Source organism: Seriola aureovittata, chromosome 22 (genome assembly GCF_021018895.1).
Source record: "Seriola aureovittata isolate HTS-2021-v1 ecotype China chromosome 22, ASM2101889v1, whole genome shotgun sequence".
Taxonomy (NCBI): Eukaryota; Metazoa; Chordata; class Actinopteri; order Carangiformes; family Carangidae; genus Seriola; species Seriola aureovittata.
Window position 1 is genome coordinate 12,937,976 of NC_079385.1, and position 21,348 is coordinate 12,959,323.

A 21,348-nucleotide genomic window follows, 5' to 3' on the forward strand; every position below is an offset into this window, starting at 1 on the left:
GCTGCAGAGTTGGGCGATAATTCTCTGTGGGTTCTTCATTACAAGTGATTCCTATCACATACAAGTTGTCATATGACCCATAGCTTTTTTCACCAAGTGAAAATACTGATTATAGCTGCTTTACTGAAGGGGAAATTAGAAAATGTTGAGAAAAAGAACAACATATCCACATGCAACTAAAAAAAAGACGCAACTACTGAGATCACTTTTTTGAGTGAGGTCACACACCACAGGAAAAAGAAGGGTTATCATGATAACTTGAGCTCCACAGTGAAACTGCAGAATTGAGGGCTACTAATTACAGCATCAATTTATTAACATTATTACAAGAAAGAATTCATCATTTCATTAACAGTTTGGGGTTGGCAATGAATCATCATATGACAAAAGCTACTGTGAGGCCCATTTTTAAAATGAAGACTAATTGCAATCTGCACCAAAAGCTCAAGACAAAAAGCTTAAAGTGGCTTAAAGTAAACACCCATACAAATTTAAATGTAGCTGGACTTAAATCCTTGGTCAGTTGAGTTCATTTCCTCATAACTTTTGCTTCCTAATTAACCATGCTCCATACATTCAGGATCAAATGAAAGATACAGTTAATTTCTTCTGTTTTTTATAAATAAGCATTCATTCCTGTTGCTTGTTGGAAGGCACAAGACACAAGTTTGTCCAGGTGCCTCCAAGGTCAAGAATCACAACTGCAAAAATCCAGTTAACACTAAGTATAGCTTGCTTGGATCCGGTCTATTTCTTAACATTGTTTCGAGCTACCCTTGATCTTCATCAGCATTTGTTCATGAAATATGTTACAAACACAAACCTCCAGCATCCTGGAATAAAACTCACCAGCTGGTGCAGCAGGAGATGGTGGGACTGGACTGGACTCAGGCACTGCCAGTGGCTCAGGGACTGAAGCAGGGGATACTGGCTCCAAGGGGGGCTGAGGAGGAGGTGCAACTGGTTCACAAGGAGCAGTAAACTCTGGCAGGGGAGGTGCAGCAAAAGGCTCAGCAGGCCGGGGGGACGAAGTGTCCCCTGAGGGATGTAGTGGCAGGATGGTGACAGGCTCCAGAACAGCAGGGGAAGAGAGCGGTTCCGATTTGGGAGGTGGGGGAGCAGCAATGGATTCAATCATGACAGGAAGAGGACATGGCTTGGGTTCAGCTACAGATGCAGGAGCAATGGATTCAATCACATGTGGAGGAGCAATGGGTTCAATTACTGGAGGTGAAGCAACCGATTGATTTAAGGGAGGAGATGGTTCAATTACAAGGGGAGGAGCAAGCGGAGTGATCGCTTCGACCACAGCTGGAGCAGGGCAGGGAGCAGGAGCAGAGGGAGGAGGGAGGGGTGTAGGCAAAGATACCGGCTCGACAGCAGCAGGAAGAGGAGGAGCAGCCACCTCATGCTCAAAAGCTGGAGCAGCAACAGCAGTAGCAGCATTTGGGGGTGATGAAGCTGGGAGCACCATATCAATTATGGTGGGGACTACTACCTGTTCTGTAGGAGGTTGAGGAGGAGGAGGTGGTGGAGGTGCAGCCACAGACTCTGTGGCAGATGGGGCTGGTGGAGGAGGAGCTGGAGATGCAACAGGTTCTACAAGAGGAGAGGAGGGAGGCAAGGAAGTGATCGGGTCAAAGAGGGGAGGCACTGGCCGTAGGAGAGGAGGAGGAGTGAGTGTAGGCGCCATGGAAGGTGGCGCAGAGGGAGCATGTTGGTGTTTGGGAGGAACTACAGGTTCCCGCATGCGGTTGATGACATTCTCAGAGAGCTGCAAAGGAGAAGGAAAGAAAAGTTTCAGAGGAACATTGAGACTGTTTTACAGAAATAGTGTGACATAATTAAAATATTACAGTATATTTCATCTACAGTTACAGCACATAACTCCCCATAAAAGCACAACCTTTCATTTTTACTTTTCTCTTTGTGAACGGATTAAACAAGGGAGCTACAACATATTGATAAGTGAGATTTAGAGGTACTGATTTTTTATAACTGTGGACTGGGTCATGGCCTAGCTGTTCCCCCCTGTTTCCAGTACTTTCCGAAGTGATAAACTCTGCTTTTAAGTTGCTGTTCCTATGGAAAACGAGACATTATTCTAGCCATGGAAGAAAAAGCTTTGTTTTCAATCCATTTTCATAAACAGCATTGGTATACACAGGATTACACCTCACACCTCATTGAAAGTTAACATTAGCCTCCCTTGGCTGGCTTACAAACTGAGTAATAATAGACATGCCAACTAAAGTCTTATCTGATCAGCTAAAGCCTGTCAATCTATATTTAACATCAGCTGACAGTGGCAGGAGAGAACCTGTGACAACTCCCACCTCATAACAGAAGCTATTAGAGACTCCATAACCATCCACCTTAACACCATGTACCTATTTCCACCTTTAAACAAAAACCTCCCAAGGAGAACATTATCTAGAACTAAGAAGGCAACATCCTGTCCAGTTGGAAATCACTCTCATTCATAAATTGAGTAACAGACAGCAGAACACGTGGCTGGTGACGTCAATGTCAACATTTCCAAAAAGATAATTAAAAGTTTACTCTTTCCAAATCTCATAACCGCTGCAGTACCTATTAACTAACGTGTCGTTAAACTGTAAACTCTTTCATTACTTTAGCTTAACCTACAGTGTAGCTTTCAGAATGAATGAGAGTTTACAGACTGGCAAGAGTCTGCTTGCAATGTAGCATAGCTGCTTTTAGACAAGCCATATTTGATCATTCCTCTTAGCAAACCATTAACGTTACAGCCTGATTCACTCTATCACATCACTGTATCACCTGATTCTGGATTAAGGCAGTCATGTAACAGCTGTTTGCCCGACACAATTTGTATAATGTCACTTACCCGTATGCCCTTCACCACCGTTATATTCTCGTTCTCATCTGATTCAAATGACACGCGGCGGGTACTGTTGTTCGCTCCCATTGTCAGACCGCAGGTTGTCAAAGTGTCAGTTATCTACATGTAAGATGGACGACTTACATCCACGTTTGTTTTTTGACAGTTTACTTGTGTTAGGGCCAGGTATAGCTGGCTAGGGCCCACACACTTCTACTTCAGCAAGTCCGAACTTCCTTAGCATGACGTACTTGAAGAACGCGCGAGTGGATTGGACAGAAGGGTTACCGTCTTTACATCGACGGTTTTCATTGGTTTTTATTTGTAAGCGATAGACTGGCAGTGTGACAGCACCGTTTGTCTGATTTGTAGTGTTTGACATAACTAGTCTCTAGAAAATTGGCAGAAACTGTCACATTTTGACGACATTGTAATGTCATGTCATTAAAGTTAATGTTTGTTTTCCCTAAAATCCTATCTATTTTCCGATAGAACATAAACATATACTTTGAATGCAGCATTGGTAAACTCTGTACACAACAAAATATAATAAAGTGTTGAAAAAAAATTTTTTTTGCAGAATATGGTAGCATAAAAAAGAAAAAAAACACAATATTTGTCATTAGACTAAGACTATGTATTCCTCAACTGCTTTACATTTTGGTTTTTTATACCATGTCTGAATAAAAAATATTTAAATTACAAATTATTAATTAAAAGCACATGATCAGGGGCGTCGTGTAGCATAGTGGTTTAAGCAGGTGCTCCATGTGTAGAGGCTACAGTCCTCGCTGCAGTTGGCCCCGGTTCGAATCCCGCATCGGACGGCCTTTCGCTGCATGTCATTCCCCCTCTCCCTGTTTCCTGTCACTCTCCACTGTGCTGTCCATTAAAGGCATAAAAGCCCAAAAAAATATACTTTAAAAAAAAGCACATGATCAAATTTTATTAAGCTTTTTGTGTCAGCTATTAGTAGCCTACTTGGTTTGAGTATTCCCCTGCATGATAAGGAAACATTGTGGTCTGAAAGCACTGAGGTTTGATACCCCATGAATCTGACTGAACATGGGAATCAGTCGCTTTAAACTACTATAGTTTCTTGGGGTCGGGGACTCGCTTGTTGCCAGGCCAGGCCTAGAAGGGTGCAGGCAGGGCTAGGCCAAGATTATACAAATTCAAGCCAGCAATGCAGTTTAGCTTCAGCTTTTGCAGAAGCCGGCAACCACACTGCAATTTCTTCAGAAATTGCATTTTCTAGTTATTTGCAATGTTGCTCATCTTGAGCTGACATAAAGACAAAATGAGGAAAGCAAGACTATAGTAATGTTATGAGAGACGGAAAAGGGTGAAGTACGTGGCCTTAATGATCGAACATTATCATCAGATTGATTTTAATGGCTCTTCTTGAGTTGCAAGACCCATCAGAAGAAACAAAGACAGCTCCTGAAATGGAAATAGAGCTGCAGAGAGAGTGGAGGGAGGGGGATATTACAACCTGACTGTACTGGAATATTTGATACATGAAAAGTGCAAAACAATCACAGAGAAGACAAAAAATACATTTACACAATTAAATATTGATTGAAAAAAAGACAAAATGTACTTTCATTAATATTTGTGAATCAGATGAATGCAGAAAGGTCAAGTATACATGCTTAACATTCATCTTCAACTCGAACATCAGCAGGAATTTTTATCAAGTAGTCAATAAATTAGTCATTTTGTTTATGTATATTAATTTAGAAACAGATAGAAAAAGTTAAACTGTAAGTGTGTTGAGTGAGTTCAGCTTTTCTGCATAATTGTAACTTTCTTTTTTATAAACAATATCCATTTCAGAAACTCACACAGCCTCATACAGCAGCTGGAAATTTGATACGCCTGCAGAGGATATTATAAGGAACTAGAAAATTCCAGGGAAATTTTGAGTGCCACGGGGGCTACTGCCGGGATGAGTACATGATTTATTTCCAGTGTTCAAAAGACACCCTGATCATACTCTGGTTTTGAGAAATGTCTTGATATAAAAGACTCTGATATAAAACAATGTCACATCCCTCCATCATGTATTATGTGGGAAATATCTCATATTCTATGTTGTTTTTTTTAATAAAACAAGAGGCAACATGTCTTCAAACTGGCATTTAAAGGGTTAAAATCCCGAAAACTAATAAACATTTGATAGGTTTGAGCAGAACTGAAGTGGTTTAAGAGATTTATGCAAAAAAAGCAGAAAAAAATATTGATATATGATGATTTTATAGCATTTTCTGTGTATCCATACCTTCAGCTGTAACACAGCCAAAATGATCAGCAAATCAAAAAAGAAAAGTGAAGAAAATGTCCAAAAAAGGACAGAGGGACCCCTGAGGGTTAATAAATCCCATGAACCGCTATTTAAATTACCACTATTATGTTTTTTTCTGTGCTAAATTTAACATTACTGGGGAGGAGAGCAACGCGACTAGAAGTGACAGTGAGAGAGGGCTAGTAGCTTCTCCTCTCCTCTGTCTCAGCGGAGACCGTCACAACTTCATTCACTCTTTTAACAAAACAAAAAAAAAAAGCTACGAAGGAAGCAGTAAATGGTCTTACATATTTAAGACCTAACTAAATGTAATTTAAGACCTAACATGCGGCTAATGTAAAGCTAGCAGAGCTTGGAGAGTTGGTTATCTGGTTGCTAGGCGCACGCACGCACGCACACAGGTCAGGAGCTGCCGTTGCCATGGCAATGTGAAAATCTGCCCAGAATTTGGCTTCTACATGGCTTCAAACAACTGCAAATTATGAGAAAACCGTTACTTCTTTTCATAAACCGAAAAGACAGTGCCAGACACTGAAGCCAGAAGTTTCTACAGTCTCTATTTTATTCAGATATTCCTTAAAATGAGTGAGTAAGCTCAGTGCGAAGACAGAGTGAGATTCTTTTGAAAAAAAAAGACGATTACATTAGGTGTCAATGAGAGTGAGACAGGTATTGCTGCCGGACTCAGCACCCCCGTTTGAATTTTGTGCAGACCCTGCCTGTCAAAGTTACATTTTATGAATCCCAACAACTATGTCTACATTTTCAGAAATAATTATTTGTCTCCTTTTTACGGTTTGGCCGCGAGCTCGAGTTAAAAATAAAAATAAAGGTTATTTTTTACTGCTTCACGCACTCTAGCCAACTGATGCTTTCACTCTAACTTTGAAGAAAAAGTGATTTGCACTCCTCCTTTGAGTGCTCACAGTTTGAAAAGTTTACATGTTATGTAAAACAGTTCCTGTCTTTTTGAGAGAGCAGAAGTTTTCCTCCGTTTTATAGTTTGAATCACATTTCTACGTGCAGGTATGAGAGAGCTGGGTGACTCAGAAAAAAGGTGCAATTTTGTCAAAAAAAGGTGGGTTTCTAAAGAAAATTCCAATGCATTTCTAATGCATTATTTATTCCCAGTTTTTTGGGAATAACTTTGGGAAAAATTGGAATTTTAACACCAAAAGTCATAGCACCCCTTGCGGGATCAAGACGCACATTTTGATGTATATATTACCGGGGTTTTCTCAAAGCTGCGGGACGAGTTACGTGCCCAAATTTGGTGGAAGAATAATAAACCCGAAACAGAATATTAATAGATGCCTCGGAGCTGAGCACCCGTGGCACTAATGACAGTTCATAAGAATCATCAACTTGATATATGATACACAAACAATAACCCAATATAATTTTTATAATGCTCTTTTCAGTTGTTTTTATGTTTTCTTCACTGTAAATGTTTCAGATGCCGTGCAAAAAGAAATCAATAAAAGCCTTTTTAAGAATTCACTGTGGTTCTGTATACTTTAATATTATTGAGAAATTCCATAAACACAGAGGGCTCACATTCGGATCTTTTACACAATATAAACCTTGATCAAATACATATTTTTTTAATATAAAACTATGTACCAGAATGGCTGATCATACTGTTTGTGCAAAAGTAAACACATAACCTTCATATATGAGCAAATTGGAAAAGAAAGCTAAGGACAGGATGTTAGAATTGGTTACAGTAAAGGATGTCAATCATGGAATATGGTGACATGAGGTATGTCTTGAAAAAACTGGACATAGAGATATATATACGTATACATATACATATACATATACATATACATATACATATACATATACATATATAAATGCGCATTTAATAACACAGTAAAATACATGCAGTATTTTCTCAGATCCTGACTTTTAATTAGTTTTCATTTTCTGTTGTACTCTGAGATAATGGGTATTCAGATGTTTCAAATTTTGTCATATTATCATGGACAGTTTCCCCCATGGGTTCTTCGTCACCTCTACAGCGAGTATATTATGAACAGATTATGTAATAAAGCAGTAGAATGTGTAGTGATGCCCTGAGGGCACTCTCTGAAAAGCCTCAGGCTATATTGAATTCAGTACTTATAGAACAGAGACATAATTGAATTATAGAGTGTATAAAGGGCTTTTTCTTGTTATTTATGACAGCATTATTATCATAAACAAGATAATTATTAAAACTGACTTTGACACTGAGCAATTATGCTGTTTGGTGAGCTAGTGAATTTACTGGTAATATTTCATTCAATAACTACGTGGAGGTGAGTGAAAAGTCGGTTTCCCTGCATGTTCAGTGTTTTACATTTTTCTCATATATTACTACCACCTATGATGTGAACATAATTTGCACTATTGCCTATCATCATCTTGTTTTCACACCTTGCATTTCCTCCGCACTTCCATTTATACAATTATATGAATCAGTTAACATTTGCTGCTTTAAAATTCCCTGCAGCACAAAAAGAAAATTGCTTTTGCTGGCTGAAAAACCTGCTACCTCAAAGCAACTCAAACATCACATCTTCTCCTACAAGATGAGGTTCTCCAAAACAAGAAGTAAATGTGGTCGATTTGAACAATATTCTGTTATATAGTTCCAAAAAGTGGACAGTGTGGATATATACTTTTTCATCTTGTTCTGTCCTCTTAAGTTTTATCATTGCCGCCTTTTGGCAATACCTCTTACTTTGCCATGTGATATTTGAATTGATTAGGCATCCATAAATCTTCATCTAATCTTATTTCGTTGTCATTTCTGCAAAATTGAGTGCTCTACTCAATAAAGATATCAATTGAATCAAGCATGTCTGGAAAAGGAATGGAATAAAACATAGACTATGAAATGACTATGAGGGACTGTATCCTAATGCAGGTTGTGCATTGAGCTAGAGATATGAGACACATGTTTTGTTTTATCCAAGTCAAGATTAAGTGAAAAATCAAAAAGGGATATAATAGATGCGGTGTTTTGCTGTTTCCCCTCAACCACATTTCCATGGAAACAAGTAAGGAAGTATCTCCTTCTTAATCACCAAGGGATGACATTATGTTACAAGTTTCCAAAGGGTGTAATTGGAGAGGTGAAAATACTGTATTTATACAACCTTGTTATGTTTCCATTGTATGTCTCTCACTATAATCATTAAAGCTATTAGCATATATTAACAGTGTCACATTTATTTATTTACATATTATTTATTTTAACCCAAGAGTAACAACAACAATATATTCCTAAGATCAAAAACATTATTGTTTAATGATCACAAGAACCTTTTCCAATGGAAACCATCTGCTTAAATGCCTGCTTTTTCTAAAAGAGCTCCTCTCTCATCTTAATCCATATCATCAGCTGTTTTCTTCAAACTTAAACAAATTCAGTTGACTTGTTAAAGTGGCTGCACCATTATTCAAAGAGCTATAACAGTCACCGCTTACAGAATCTATATTTTCTTTTCTGGACACCAGACAAAGGACACAGAGTAACTGAGACACAGCATCTGCATTTAGATCTATAGCTTAAAGGCATGTCCTACAAAGACATAATTGCCCTTGCATTTAATCCACACACAGGTCAGTCAGTCAAAGCAATCACTTAGTGTCCAAACACACATCCAGATGAAAGAAATAACCTTGGTGCTGTGTTATTGGAGAAAAGAAGCCTAGCAGATTAGTTGGACTGATGGGACATGGGCTGCAGGGTAAGGTGATAAGAACTTAAAAATTAAACTTGGACCTGGGAAGCTAGGCGCCTTCAAAGAAAAACTGTGGCTCCTGCATGACACAGCGATTGTTTCTTTTTTCTTTTTTTTTCCTTTCTTTTTTTGGGGGGGGCGGGGCACAAAGATCACCCACAATGTTATCTTGCCAGTCCACCAGTGCATCAATCAGGACCCAGGCTGCTGGGAATCGACCTCTTTTGCTCCAGAATCAATGCCCTCCCTCATTCTCATTGGTACAGCAGAGATTGTCAGAGATACAGCACAGGAGAGCCCCGTCAAATCCAGCACTATATGTTCTAAATGGTGGAGGCTATTAACTCACTGACACACACTGTCTCTCTCCTTTCTCCTCAGCTCAACCTTTTCTTTATCACTCTCAAGAGGACTGGACTGAAAGTGTTACAATGGAACAGTTTTTCTATTGTGATGTTTGTGTGGTATGCAAAAATTACCCAAAAATGTCAATATTGCATTGAAATATTGCAGCAGGAATATTTATCACTGTCTGTAACATTGTGCACAATAGACAGTCCTGTTCATGGAGATCAATTTAGTACACAATGTTAAAAATAAAAATAAGTTAAAATTAAAATGCGATTATTTGAATGGTTTATCTATAAAGAAACAAATACAGACCTATAGATTCAGACCCACTATTGTATCATGTTTAAGTTTTGAGCTACCAATTTCCATTTAATTGTTTTCTATTACCAATATCAATGTAGTTACACCATTTGTTTGCAGAAGGCACAGAAATGTGCACCACTGTTGCTGAGTTACATTCCAAGCTCAAACCACAACTCCCAGAATTCCGTCGTGTAACCTCGCGCTTCTGTCTTCCTGTTTGGGTGCCGCAGCTGGAAAAATGGCAGCTGATACAGGGAGATACAGGAGTGCTGTTAGCAAAAACAAAGACCCTTCTGGTCTTCTCATCTCCGTCATAAGGTGAGGTTTTGTCGCATTCATTAAATACAGTTAACAGCGCTGGAAAGATGTGAGACAGCCCTTGAACTGTGCTTGTATTTGGACTCAGAGACCGATTGACAGCTAGCTTTTAAGCTAAATTAGCTATGTTAGCCACATCCTTCCTGTATTGTTAATTGTATGAAATAAATTAAAGCACACGCATTTAGTATTTTTATTTCCAATATTATATGTCGGTAAATGATATCAGCAGTTTTATTTCTTCCTGAAGCAAAATAAATGTAAAATATGACTTCGTCACGACGTGTGCCTTTCACAATTTGAAGCTCACTCATTATTCGGCACTGTCAATAAAATAAAATATATATATATAGAGAGAGTAGAAGTTGTAGTAGTAGTCAGTAGAGGTTAAAGAACGAAACAACTGGGCTTTTCTTTTGCCCGGTGGATGGTAATGTACTTTTTTTTTTAAATATCTAAATGGCTCAATGACCAACCTCAATGATTTTGGAGGTGTCTCTTAGCAACAGTTGCTAAGTTCTATGAAAAGACTTGTTTGGGTTTTTAAGTTTTACTAGTTTGTTATGTCGGAGCACTGTGGCTTATATATGGACAGGGATCGATTTATCGCTGAAAAAGTAAAAAAAAAAAAAAAAAAAAAGATGCATTAGTTAGAGGCACACACTGTAACTACTGTGACTCTTGTAACCAAGTCAGTGACCCTAACGGTCATGATAGCTCAATTTAACTGTCTCCAAGTCTTACTTTCTCCTTTGGAGAGAGGAAAATGTACACGGAGACTAACAAAACTTCACAGTTACAGGATTCTGAAAGTGATGATAACGAATATCCATGTCCAGGCATCTGTAAGTGCTCCAATGGGTTCTCAGTATGTAATACATGAAATTGTTTAATTTAGGCTATAAAATGTAAATAAATGATTACTTTTTTAAACCAGGACGATCAAATGAGCCTCATCTACCAGTACTACTTACACTGCTGCTAGATCCACTTTTTACAGAATGAACGTACCTATTAATGTTGCCATGCAGCCCTATACTGTAGGGATATGTTGACATCCATAGTCTTGCACTGTTACTGTCCCCGTGTTTTCCCTCTTTTACCTTATACTGCTGTCAAGTGCTTTATCTAAGCTCCCACTTAGCTCAAACTCAGCTTGCAATTGCCGTTTCCTGAGGGTCTCTGCACTCCACTCTGATGAGATAACACTGATGCCTCATCCAGATTTCTGATGTGAATTTAGTTAGTAGATTGAATCTTACTTGTCCCTTCCCTCTTCCCCTGATACAGGACTCTGTCCAGCAGTGATGATGTGCAGGACAGGGAGACAGAGAAGGGTCGTCTGGAAGAGGCCTTTGAGACATGTGACAGGGATTTAGATGAGCTGATTGTTCAGCATTATGCTGAACTCACCACTGCCATCAGGACTTACCAGAGCATCACAGAGCGCATCACCAGCTCCCGCAACAAGATCAAACAGGTAGGGAACAGATAGATGTATTCAAAATGTACACTGGATGACATGAACCTGAAGGGTTGTGAAAATTATTGCTAGAGTTCATGCCTACATTGTTTCAGATGGATTTCAGAGCAGTTGCTTTAAGATGTGTAATGAAAAACAAAACAGATAAGCTTTTTTCTTTAATTTGCATTTGTTTGTTCATTTATTAAAAGGGTCTCTTATCTGAGTTTTTAGGCTTTTTGTTCTCCAAGACTGAAAGACTGACTTAATTAACACAAATCCTGTTCACCCAAGAAGAAAAATGCCTACTTAACAATTGGCAGCTGAAGTCCAGAACCCATAGCCCCCTGGATGTAATTTTCTCAATCACATTTGTTAAAATTATTCAAAATGTTGAGGGCAGCCCCTCATGAACAAAAAAAATATAGATTTGGCAAAAAAGAAGAGTCAACTTTAAGGCTGTATGCCATATCTGCCATGGATATTTCTTTACAGTGCTTGATTTCAGTAGCCTGTCAATGGCACCCCTCTATTTCCACATCATCTGATAGTAATCTTTAATTTTATGAGATTAAAGTTGCCATGTTCTTGATAATATTAAGAAGTCTGCCTGTGTCTAGTTGTCACACCAAAAATGGATAGATTAATCAAAAGTTATTTAGAACAGCTAAAATATCTTGTTACATTACTTAGGTTTTTTGTTGTTTCAGGTCAGCGGGTAGTGCAGTGAAAGCAACGAATAACAAACTATTTTGAAAGTAACCTAAAATCTCTCAATATTATGACTTGAGCAGTAATAACCAACTTACACTTACTGAGTCATAACAGTTTGTTCCACACTTCCAAAATGCTTTTGTTCTGGGGTAATACCGTTTTTAAAATAGCCCTAGCGGCCAAGCTTGGTGTTGTGCCTCAATTGTATGACTTCAATGCACTCTTTCCTGCAGGTGAAGGAGAACCTTCTGTCTTGTAAGATGCTTCTACACTGCAAAAGGGATGAGCTGAGGAAGCTGTGGATAGAAGGCATTGAACACAAACATGTCCTCCAGCTGCTTGATGAAATTGAAAGCATCAAGCAGGTGCCTCAACGGCTAGAGGCCTATATGGCAAGCAAGCACTACCTTCATGCCACGGATATGCTGGTGAGTAGACTCATGGTCAGAGAGTTGTATGAGCATCTTTGTATGTTTTGAGTATGTGTGAGCTGTAGATTATTTCAGTCAGACAGAGAGTGAGAAAAACATAGACTGCATGATACATTTTTTTTTATGTTTTGTCCAGTTTGTTTGGATGGTATGCAAGGTAAAGAAAGTGAGAAATGGAAAAAGGAACAGATTGGTGTTTTGTTGCTGAAGTTGTGGGAAAACCAATTGACAGTGTAAATGCATATGAGGCAATACTGATAGGGTGCTTTGAGACCCATTGTGTGCACAGTACTCATATATAAACAGCAGTGTTTATGAAGTGTTGCTGCTGAGATTGATTTCCTGGTGCCTCTCATCCTTTTAAAGAAGCCTTTTCTAGCCTTGAACAGTCCATTGGGTGCAACTCTTTTACTTCAAGCAGACACCATCTAAGTGCAGTGAGGGCGCTGCAGGTGTGTATGTATGCATGTACTGTTGGTCTTTTGATGTGTGTTTTGCAGTATGCTTGGCAGGGGAGCTGGAGGATGGCATTGAGGACTAAACGACCAGGCTCTGTGATCTCTCTGTTCCTTTCCTTTCCTTCCCTTTCCTCTCTCCCTTCCTCTCTCACTCCCACACATCTTCCTTCAGACTTTGGTAATAATTAGTTTGCTAGAATGGGGTTATCTGAGGAGGAGGAAAAAGAGGGATGATGGTGCACCCAAAGGACCATGAAAAATCCTTTTGTGGGGGTGGAAAGAAGTGGAACTTCATTCAACCTGTGCTCAGTCAGTTCAGCATGTTTTGAAAGGTTGCGGAAAGTTCAAAGTCAGTTGGACGTTTCGCCTCTGTCTTGCAAACTTCAAATACACTTTACTTGATCAGGATGGTGCATTTTCATTGATACGGAAAAAGCAGACTTTAAAGCACATTTTATGTGCCTTTAACTATCAAAATGATGTTGGATGCATTCGTTCTACTTTTTGCTTTGGTGACATATTTATGCAGTTCATGAATAAGTAATGTGTGAAAAGTCCACTTTGAATAACCTGCACTTAAGCCAAAGTAGAGGATGATAGTAGAGATTAAAAAATGGCCCAATAACATCCTTGAAATAACACATTTGATATATGAATGATTCCACCAACATTTCAACATTATTACTTTTGACATGGAGCAATAAAGGCTACCTGTGAGCTAAAATAATAGCATGCACTGAACTGAAGTGCAGAAAAGCTTTTTAGCGAATTTGATGTATTGTTAGCTCAGCAATTGCCATTTCATTTCATTTATTGCCATTTTTAAACAGGCAAACTAAAAATGACTGCTTGTTTCCAGCGTATATCAACTTTTAAATGTTTATAGAATGTGTATTGGTAAGTGTGAAAAAAAATCTCTCAACACAAATCTAACTTTCACTTGAAACTGGCGAAATAGAATATTACCCCCAACTAACAGAAATTTTCACTAGATTTTTGGAAAAACATGATAATCAGGCAGAATGTGATAATTAGATTTATATGAAATCGTGAAAGACCATGCAGTGTTTCCTAAATTTCTTTGCGGATATATTTTATAGTCTCAGGACAGACTGTGTCTCTGTGCTGTGACATCATACTGTCTGTGTCACTTCTCAGAGAGTTCCCATCATGCTGTCACTCATTATGGCACTCATCTGTCAGATTAACATCTCGCAGGCTTTAGTCTTTCACATTGCATTTCTTTCTTTCTTTCTTTCTTTCTTTCTTTCTTTCTTTCTTTCGTTCTTTCTTTCTTTTTTCTTTCTTTCTCTTTCTTTTCCATCCGTAACAAAAGTTGTTTTGTGCTTACAGATACATGCAGTATAAATCTTTCTTATAATTTTCGCCTGGTACTGTAGCAGGAGTAGATTAGCCAGGGATAAACTTCGCAGCCTTGTGTTTATGTGAGGCTTATCTCTAAGGGTTGACAATTAGAATTCAGACTATGCTCTCTGTCTGCTATTGAATGGCAGTCTTAAACCCCATGGGGTTGTTTAAAAACAAGACTGGCTTTGGTTTTAGAAAAACTCCTCTCCTCTCCTCTCCTATCCTCTCTTCTCCTCTCCTTGTTCCTGTAGTAACAAAAAACGCAGGTGGATCCACATACAATTGCTATTACCCCTTCTTCTCTTCTCTTCTCTTCTCTTCTCTTCTCTTCTCTTCTCTTCTCTTCTCTTCTCTTCTCCCTTCTTCCCCTATTTGTCCGTCTCTCACAAGCAAATTCACTAGAGACTTCATATCCCTAATCACACTGACAGGCCTGGTCCTCTAATGATGTTAACCAGCCTTCCTCTGTCATCCCAGCCCAATGGTAATGAGTTATCTCCCCACACACAGACACATAAGCGTTAAATGATTTACAGTCATACAATCACACACATATAATCATACAGACACATCTGAGAGGTGTGTACACGCACAGACACAGAACATGCAAAGCCTTGCAGGCATGCCGAGTTATTCTATTAAGCCAAAGGGGGCTGATCACGCAGCGCATTAGCTCATCTTGTCACTAATGTGGCTCTCATTTGCATCAACACACACTTGACCCATGCCTTCTGGCCTGCCCTGGTCATGCAAATATTCTCTACAGCGCTACCATTAGGCCATTAGTTGCTTTGAAATACACACGAAAAAACACATACATGCACATAAATACACATGTACTGTACAGACTGGCACATTTTATTTAATGGCCATTAAATGTAAACACACCACAACCACTGCTGCTCCTGCTAATGAAAACTGAAAAGGAGGGAGGCAGACTGAGTGAATTTGGAGTAATAAAGAGTGTGACTTAGGAGCACATGACTAGACTTAAATTCAGTTTTTTGAGTGAAATATATTTTTCAAATATTGTACAAAATAGTGTGTATATTTGTAGGTCAATTGAAAATAGAATGAAATAATAATATAATAATTTTGATTTTGATGATAAAATTCAATTTAATCAAATTAATGAATAAAATAAATACATTAACAGGTTATTCAGCTGATTAGAAATATTGCAATGAGTGTCACTCTCTCATTGTAAACATGGCGTGAAGCCTCAGCATTGCTCACTTTCTTGGAGTTGGCGATAGACATAAAGGGAGCTGCATGTACAGGTGTCATTAAGTGAAAAATCCTGGGGACTGCCTAACCCATTGAGGAAATGAAGGGGTTAAATAATGCATTGGTTGATATTTATGTGAGCGTCTTTTGTCTGAATAGTGTTTGTTCTGGTTGAAGGAACAAAAGCCAGTGGACCTCTTGTTTTACATTGAAAGTAGAAGCTGTATTTTAAAATCGAATGATGTTGAGCGATTTAATTTCCTGGTGAACTCTCCACTCTCTTTATAGGGTTAGGGGCAATAATTAATATGACCTTATAGAGGTCCACTAGAGTGTTTTTTTTTCCTGTAGATGATTGGTCTATATGTGTAGTGTGGAGTTTTAGAGTAGTATCCTAATACTTGTGGGTAGAGGCCATTTAGAGGCAAGCAAATATTGGTTGTGTAATTAATGTTTCTTTCACTGTTATGAAGGTTTTATGTAGAATGTACACTGGCCACAAAATGTGTTGCATATATACAGTGGGGTGTCCCTGGTTCAGGTGTCCTTGTCATGTGTTGTCCCCTCCCTAAATTGTTGTCCTCTGTCTTCCTCTGTGGACATGTATTTTGTATGTCATCTCCAGTGTAGGCAAAGGATGTAAAAAAAAATAGAATATACCAAAGCAAAACAATATTTACTGATTCAGTTATTTTAAGCGATCTCAGTAAATAGATAGTGGAAACAGGAATGCATGTTGCTAAAGTTTGACCAGACACAATAAAACTTGCGAAATACAGCTGAGGGTAACCTGTGCTTGGCTGGTGTGTTGTCACACGCAGGTGTCAGCTGTGGAGTCCTTGGAAGGCCCCTTGCTGCAGGTGGAGGGACTTGGAGATCTGCGGTTGGAGCTCCACAGCAAGAAGCTCAACATCCACCTTGTACTCATTGATGAGCTGCACCGTCACCTCTACATCAAGTCCACAAGTCGCCTGGGACATAAGAACAAGGACAAAAATGCTGCTCGCCTTCCAGGGTAAGGGCCGGTTTTTTATACTTCTTTTAATATGTTGTTACCACTTTGGGGAGGCCTCCAGATGTCCTCACAAGAATAGAAATGTGAAAATAGTTCTTCAGTGTCATCACGGGGAGTGTGTTCATTTACTTAATTGTTTATGCTTGAAAAAAATTGTGGTTAGTTCTTTATTATTGCTTCTGTGTTTGTGCAGGAAATTACAGTATTTTGCACAGTAGCATGACTAGTGGTTAAAAACAATCTAACTATAAGGTACTGTAAGGGATAAGGGATTTCCTTTCATTTCATTTCATTTCTTTTCTTTTCTTTTATAAACATCCTTATTATCTTCAGCAAAGCTGTAGCTGTTCTTTTATGGGTCCACACAGCAAACATAAAATACTTTTTATTTCATTTCCTTACAGCTTATCACTAATATAAAATGTGCAAGGTTGAGAGAGACGGAGGTGTGACGTTGCCTGTTATACAAATCCATCTTTTAGTCAGTTTGTTTGGGTCCGAGTTATCAAAAGCTGTTATTGTTTGGCTATTATGTATTCAACAGAAATATAGCCATCAAAGTGCTTTCTTCTTTGAAAAGTTTAGACTTTATAGATGTGCCTTCATTATAAGTTATTTCATTGCTGGGACAACTAAGTGCGACTTGCCAATTATTTACTGTATGGAAACCAAAGCCAATTACTGACAAAAACAATTAGATCTCGTATAACTTGTTGCTTTGCTTCTTTATGTTTGTACTTTGTGCTCTGAGCTCCAGAGAAACAGACAAAAAAACACCCCACATCATCTGCCGTAAAGAGGCAACCAGCATTAATTCACTCATAGGGAATAAAGAGGCATCATGATAGGTGCTACAGTAGGAACATCACACAAACCAAAATGCACACATCATATTTTGGTTTGTTTTTTTAGGGAAGAAACTATTTTTTAAACCTAGGAGACAATGTCAGAAGCCAATTACTAGCATTAAATAAATAAAATGACAGAATGCAGCATCCGTGTTTTCTGTGTGACACCAGTGATGCGTCAAATGATCAAGTAGGTTTTGCAGCCACTAGGAGAATAACTTAAGCCATGCCTCCGTGACCCCAGGGCCGCTCTCTTAGTTTCATGAAGCAGCCATATAACTTATTGGGGATAATGTGGCACAATGGCTTCAAAAACACTGTTGATGCTGTGTAATACATTCAGCTTAAGTGTTGTTTGCACTTTTACACATGTGTTTATGTGTGTCTGTGTGCGGGTGCAGTAATTATGGTAGCGGTGGGTTGGTGAGGTAGAGTGATTTATTACTGAGGGTCAGCCAGTGACAGGTCCTGGCCTCCCTGTATTGGGTCGCCTCTAACAACAAGCCAGCCTCCATACACCCCACTCACTTAGCAGGCACACTGTGTTTATACCGCCCAACTTAAAGGACCTGGATTGCTTCCACCTCCGGCTTAAGGCTTGATAAATGGCTCATTGGAAAGCAGCACCAATCCCACCCAGAGATGCAAGGCTTTTCGTTATAACAGTAGATTGTTTTTTTTAGGAAAGGGAAGGTAAGTGGGTACAGTTCTGGTAGTGCATACTAAACTTTTGTATGTGTATGAGAAGCTCTTACTCCAGAATTTTTGGAGTTGCTTTCCTCTCATGCAATTGCAATATCATGATTCATATGAGACAGAAAGCATGATATGTAATAACATGATGTGTTTTATTTTATTAATCCCTGAATTCTATTCTCTTCACAGCTCCACTGCCAAAGACACATCTCCAATGCCTGTGTTGGATGTCAGCAGCCTGTCCACCCCACGCAAACTTTTGGATTCATCACAGTTCAGCACACCTGGATCCAGCAGTGGTACGATCTTTGGATCATATTAGATTAGGCTCTAAGAGGCAATAATGGACAAACAATTGGTGGTGGCTTGGTGCAAAGAGGATAATAGTGAAGGAAAAGAGAACAAAAAGAAATGGAAATTTTAAAAGTGCTTTTCACGAAAAATAATAGATTACATAGTTTGCGCTCCATTAAAATGGCATACATTAGGAGAGCTATAGAGATTAACATATCAACAAAGTAGTGTTGTTGGTCTCTATGGATGACAAAGCGTGTGGATTTCAGCTGGCAATTTTATTTTCACTGTGCTGATATTCTTAGTGATAATGAAGTCATTAGCACCACTCCGGCTTACATCCATTTGCATGTCATTATACACACACACACACACACACACACCACACACACACACACAAATGCACACACACACACACACACACACACACACACACACACACACACACGCACACCCAATATTACTGAATTCACACAAAAATGGCTGATCCAAACTTTTGTACAAAGGACTGAACGCACCACTGCTGCCTCATTGCACACACACAAACACACACACACACACACACACACACACACACACACACACACACACACGCACAATCAGCTTTGCACACTGGCATACACCCACATGTCTTTCCTTGCAGTACATGTCATAACATCTTCAACTTTTATCATAGTATACATTTCCCTTGCTATAATTATAATCATCTTGTCCTCCCTATCTGTACCATTAGTCACCCAGCGTCTCTGTCATCACAGCAGGGGAACAGCATTCATTACACTCAAACCGGTAACCAGCGCTTTTAACAGGGACTGATAATGCAGGCTATAGCTGTATTCGGGAATGTATGAATTCTCTCTTGGTTGTTGGGGCGTAGAGTCACCACAGCATTCCTTCCAGGCAGAGCACAGAGGAGCGCAAACAAGAAGATAATGAAAAAAGTTAATCCTGCAATAACTTGGTGTTCCCTTGGTGATTCTGAGTTTTTATATTAAGCTTGGCACTTTTTTCACCACCCACTCTTGGCATTCTAAATTAGTGACTCACCAAGTCGTTTTTAGCTGTTTGGATACCAAGCAGTCATAGACCATACTGTATATGTACCACTCAGCATTCACAGACATAATCGCTTATTGCTACTGCAACTGAGTGACACATTAACAACTTAAGCATGTGATTGGCTCCTGACAAGCAAGGTTACCTGAAAGGTGTGAACATATCTATGCCATCCAGTGGCTGTTTGATTAAACTGTTTTGTGTCTGTCCTTCTTTCTCTATATCTGTCTCCTTCTTTCCCCACTGAAGGCTTCTGTCAGCTACAGCTGTCATTTCAATTGTGTATCTTTTACTCCATCTCCTTTATTAACTTGGCTCAGCACATCAGCATCTATGTGTGTGCCATGACCTCAAACACAAACACAAATGTACGAAATGCCACTAATAAATACTAAATGTCCATTCAATTCACCCAGGAGCCCTAAAAGTAAAAGCTAAATCACAGTTCCCCCCACATTATGCAAAGAAAACACTGACAATTAGCTACCACCAGGTGGTAAGTGCCTATACACTGTCATGCTAACAACTGTGGTCACGACACAGCAGCCAGCTTCCATCAGTGGCCTAGCGTGCCATTTTGTCTAATAGCATTAGAGTACCTCATTTGTAGCTAGTAATTGTCATAATTATTACACAAACTACAGTTGGAATGGGAAAAAGAGGAAATACACCCAAAGTCCATTAACTTGCCATAAACATTAACTCTCTTAACGTGCTTTGATGGGGAATTGGGAGGCCCCATCTAATGGAAATTACAGCATCACTCCATGCTGCCACTCTCAATTTAGCTGCTAATATGGCTAAGTCATATGGTGAGAGCATGAGGGGGGAGGATAATAGGATAGGTTCAGGTGTGCGCGTTTAAAATAGAATGATGTATATTAATATAGTAAGTGTGCACTGTATATTGGTGTATGTGGGTGTTATGTTCTGGTTTTCCGGTTCTACAGTGTGCCAAAGAAAACACTGTGCATTTTATGTGTGCCATATAGATCTTACCACTATAAGATACTATAGATTTGAAATGTTAGATTGCCGGGTGACATAACTGTTTCCAAAGCCTTTGCTGTTGTGTCTTAAGAGCAAGACGGCTCAAAACACCATGATATGAACAATGATTTTTACATTTGTCCAGTACTGAAATAATTGTATTTGTATGCTTGTAAATATTTTATAAGCACTTACAGTATGTGCTAACCAATCTGTATGTATATATCTTCTTTAGTGCGTGAGCTGCAGCAGGATGCGCGGGAGCTGAACCAAACTGACCTCCCTGAAGTTGATCCAGAGGAGAACAGTGCTGAGTTCATGGGCATCCTCATCAAGGTACATATTGTACTGAATATTCCACTCTGTTAATTGTGAATTTTAACACTGTTCTGTGCCTGTTATTTCAATGTCTCTGTGGTGTGTATATATATATATTTATGCTTTAAGTAAAATATTTCTATTGTCCTTTTTCTTCAGGCTCTGGCCAAGTTGAAGAAAATCCCAGAGACCATTAAAGCCATAATGGAGCGGCTGGAACCTGAGCTGAAACAGATCGTTAAGAGGTCCACCACTCAGATTGCAGACCACGCTTACCAGAGAGGAGAAAACCTGGCCCAGGAGAGCCAGCCAGGGTAAAGTATTGGGATAGGGAGGTTGAAGAAGACTCTATGTTAAAATATCATGGCTTCCTGAGAGAGGAGAATAATCCCCTGAAGAGTGAGTTGCCATAGATCAGTAAAATAAATGAAGAAAACTGGAGGTTAATGATAAATAGTAAATGAGGATGGAAATACACTAAATAGATGGTCATGGAGAGGAAACTATAATCAGTTCTGTGGAAAGATGAAAGCCATCTTTTTGAAATGATCATATTTGCCTGACAGAAGATAATAAGTGGCACTAGCATTGTTT

The 21,348-nt window shown here is 39.1% G+C and overlaps 2 protein-coding genes across 4 annotated transcripts in view; one reads left to right on the top strand and one right to left on the bottom strand.

The window, feature by feature from the left end:
• The window catches only part of chchd3a (coiled-coil-helix-coiled-coil-helix domain containing 3a), a 65,348-nt gene extending 62,249 nt beyond the window's left edge, over window positions 1-3,099 (bottom strand). The window contains exons 1-3 of one of the 2 annotated variants that reach the window (XM_056368060.1): window positions 2,870-3,099; window positions 1,499-1,774; window positions 850-943 (exon numbers count right to left, since the gene is read on the bottom strand). In XM_056368060.1, the coding sequence (XP_056224035.1) occupies window positions 850-943; window positions 1,499-1,774; window positions 2,870-2,950 (451 nt within the window). In that variant the 5' untranslated portion in view covers window positions 2,951-3,099. The other variant, XM_056368059.1, reaches the window with a different exon arrangement.
• Window positions 3,100-9,764: 6,665 nt separating this feature from the next.
• Window positions 9,765-21,348, top strand: part of exoc4 (exocyst complex component 4) — a 110,210-nt gene continuing 98,626 nt past the window's right edge. For both annotated transcript variants that reach the window (XM_056367680.1, XM_056367681.1), the window contains exons 1-7: window positions 9,765-9,877; window positions 11,168-11,357; window positions 12,287-12,481; window positions 16,359-16,552; window positions 18,286-18,395; window positions 20,672-20,772; window positions 20,914-21,068. In XM_056367680.1, the coding sequence (XP_056223655.1) occupies window positions 9,798-9,877; window positions 11,168-11,357; window positions 12,287-12,481; window positions 16,359-16,552; window positions 18,286-18,395; window positions 20,672-20,772; window positions 20,914-21,068 (1,025 nt within the window). In that variant the 5' untranslated portion in view covers window positions 9,765-9,797. The remainder of the gene's footprint in view (window positions 9,878-11,167; window positions 11,358-12,286; window positions 12,482-16,358; window positions 16,553-18,285; window positions 18,396-20,671; window positions 20,773-20,913; window positions 21,069-21,348) is intronic.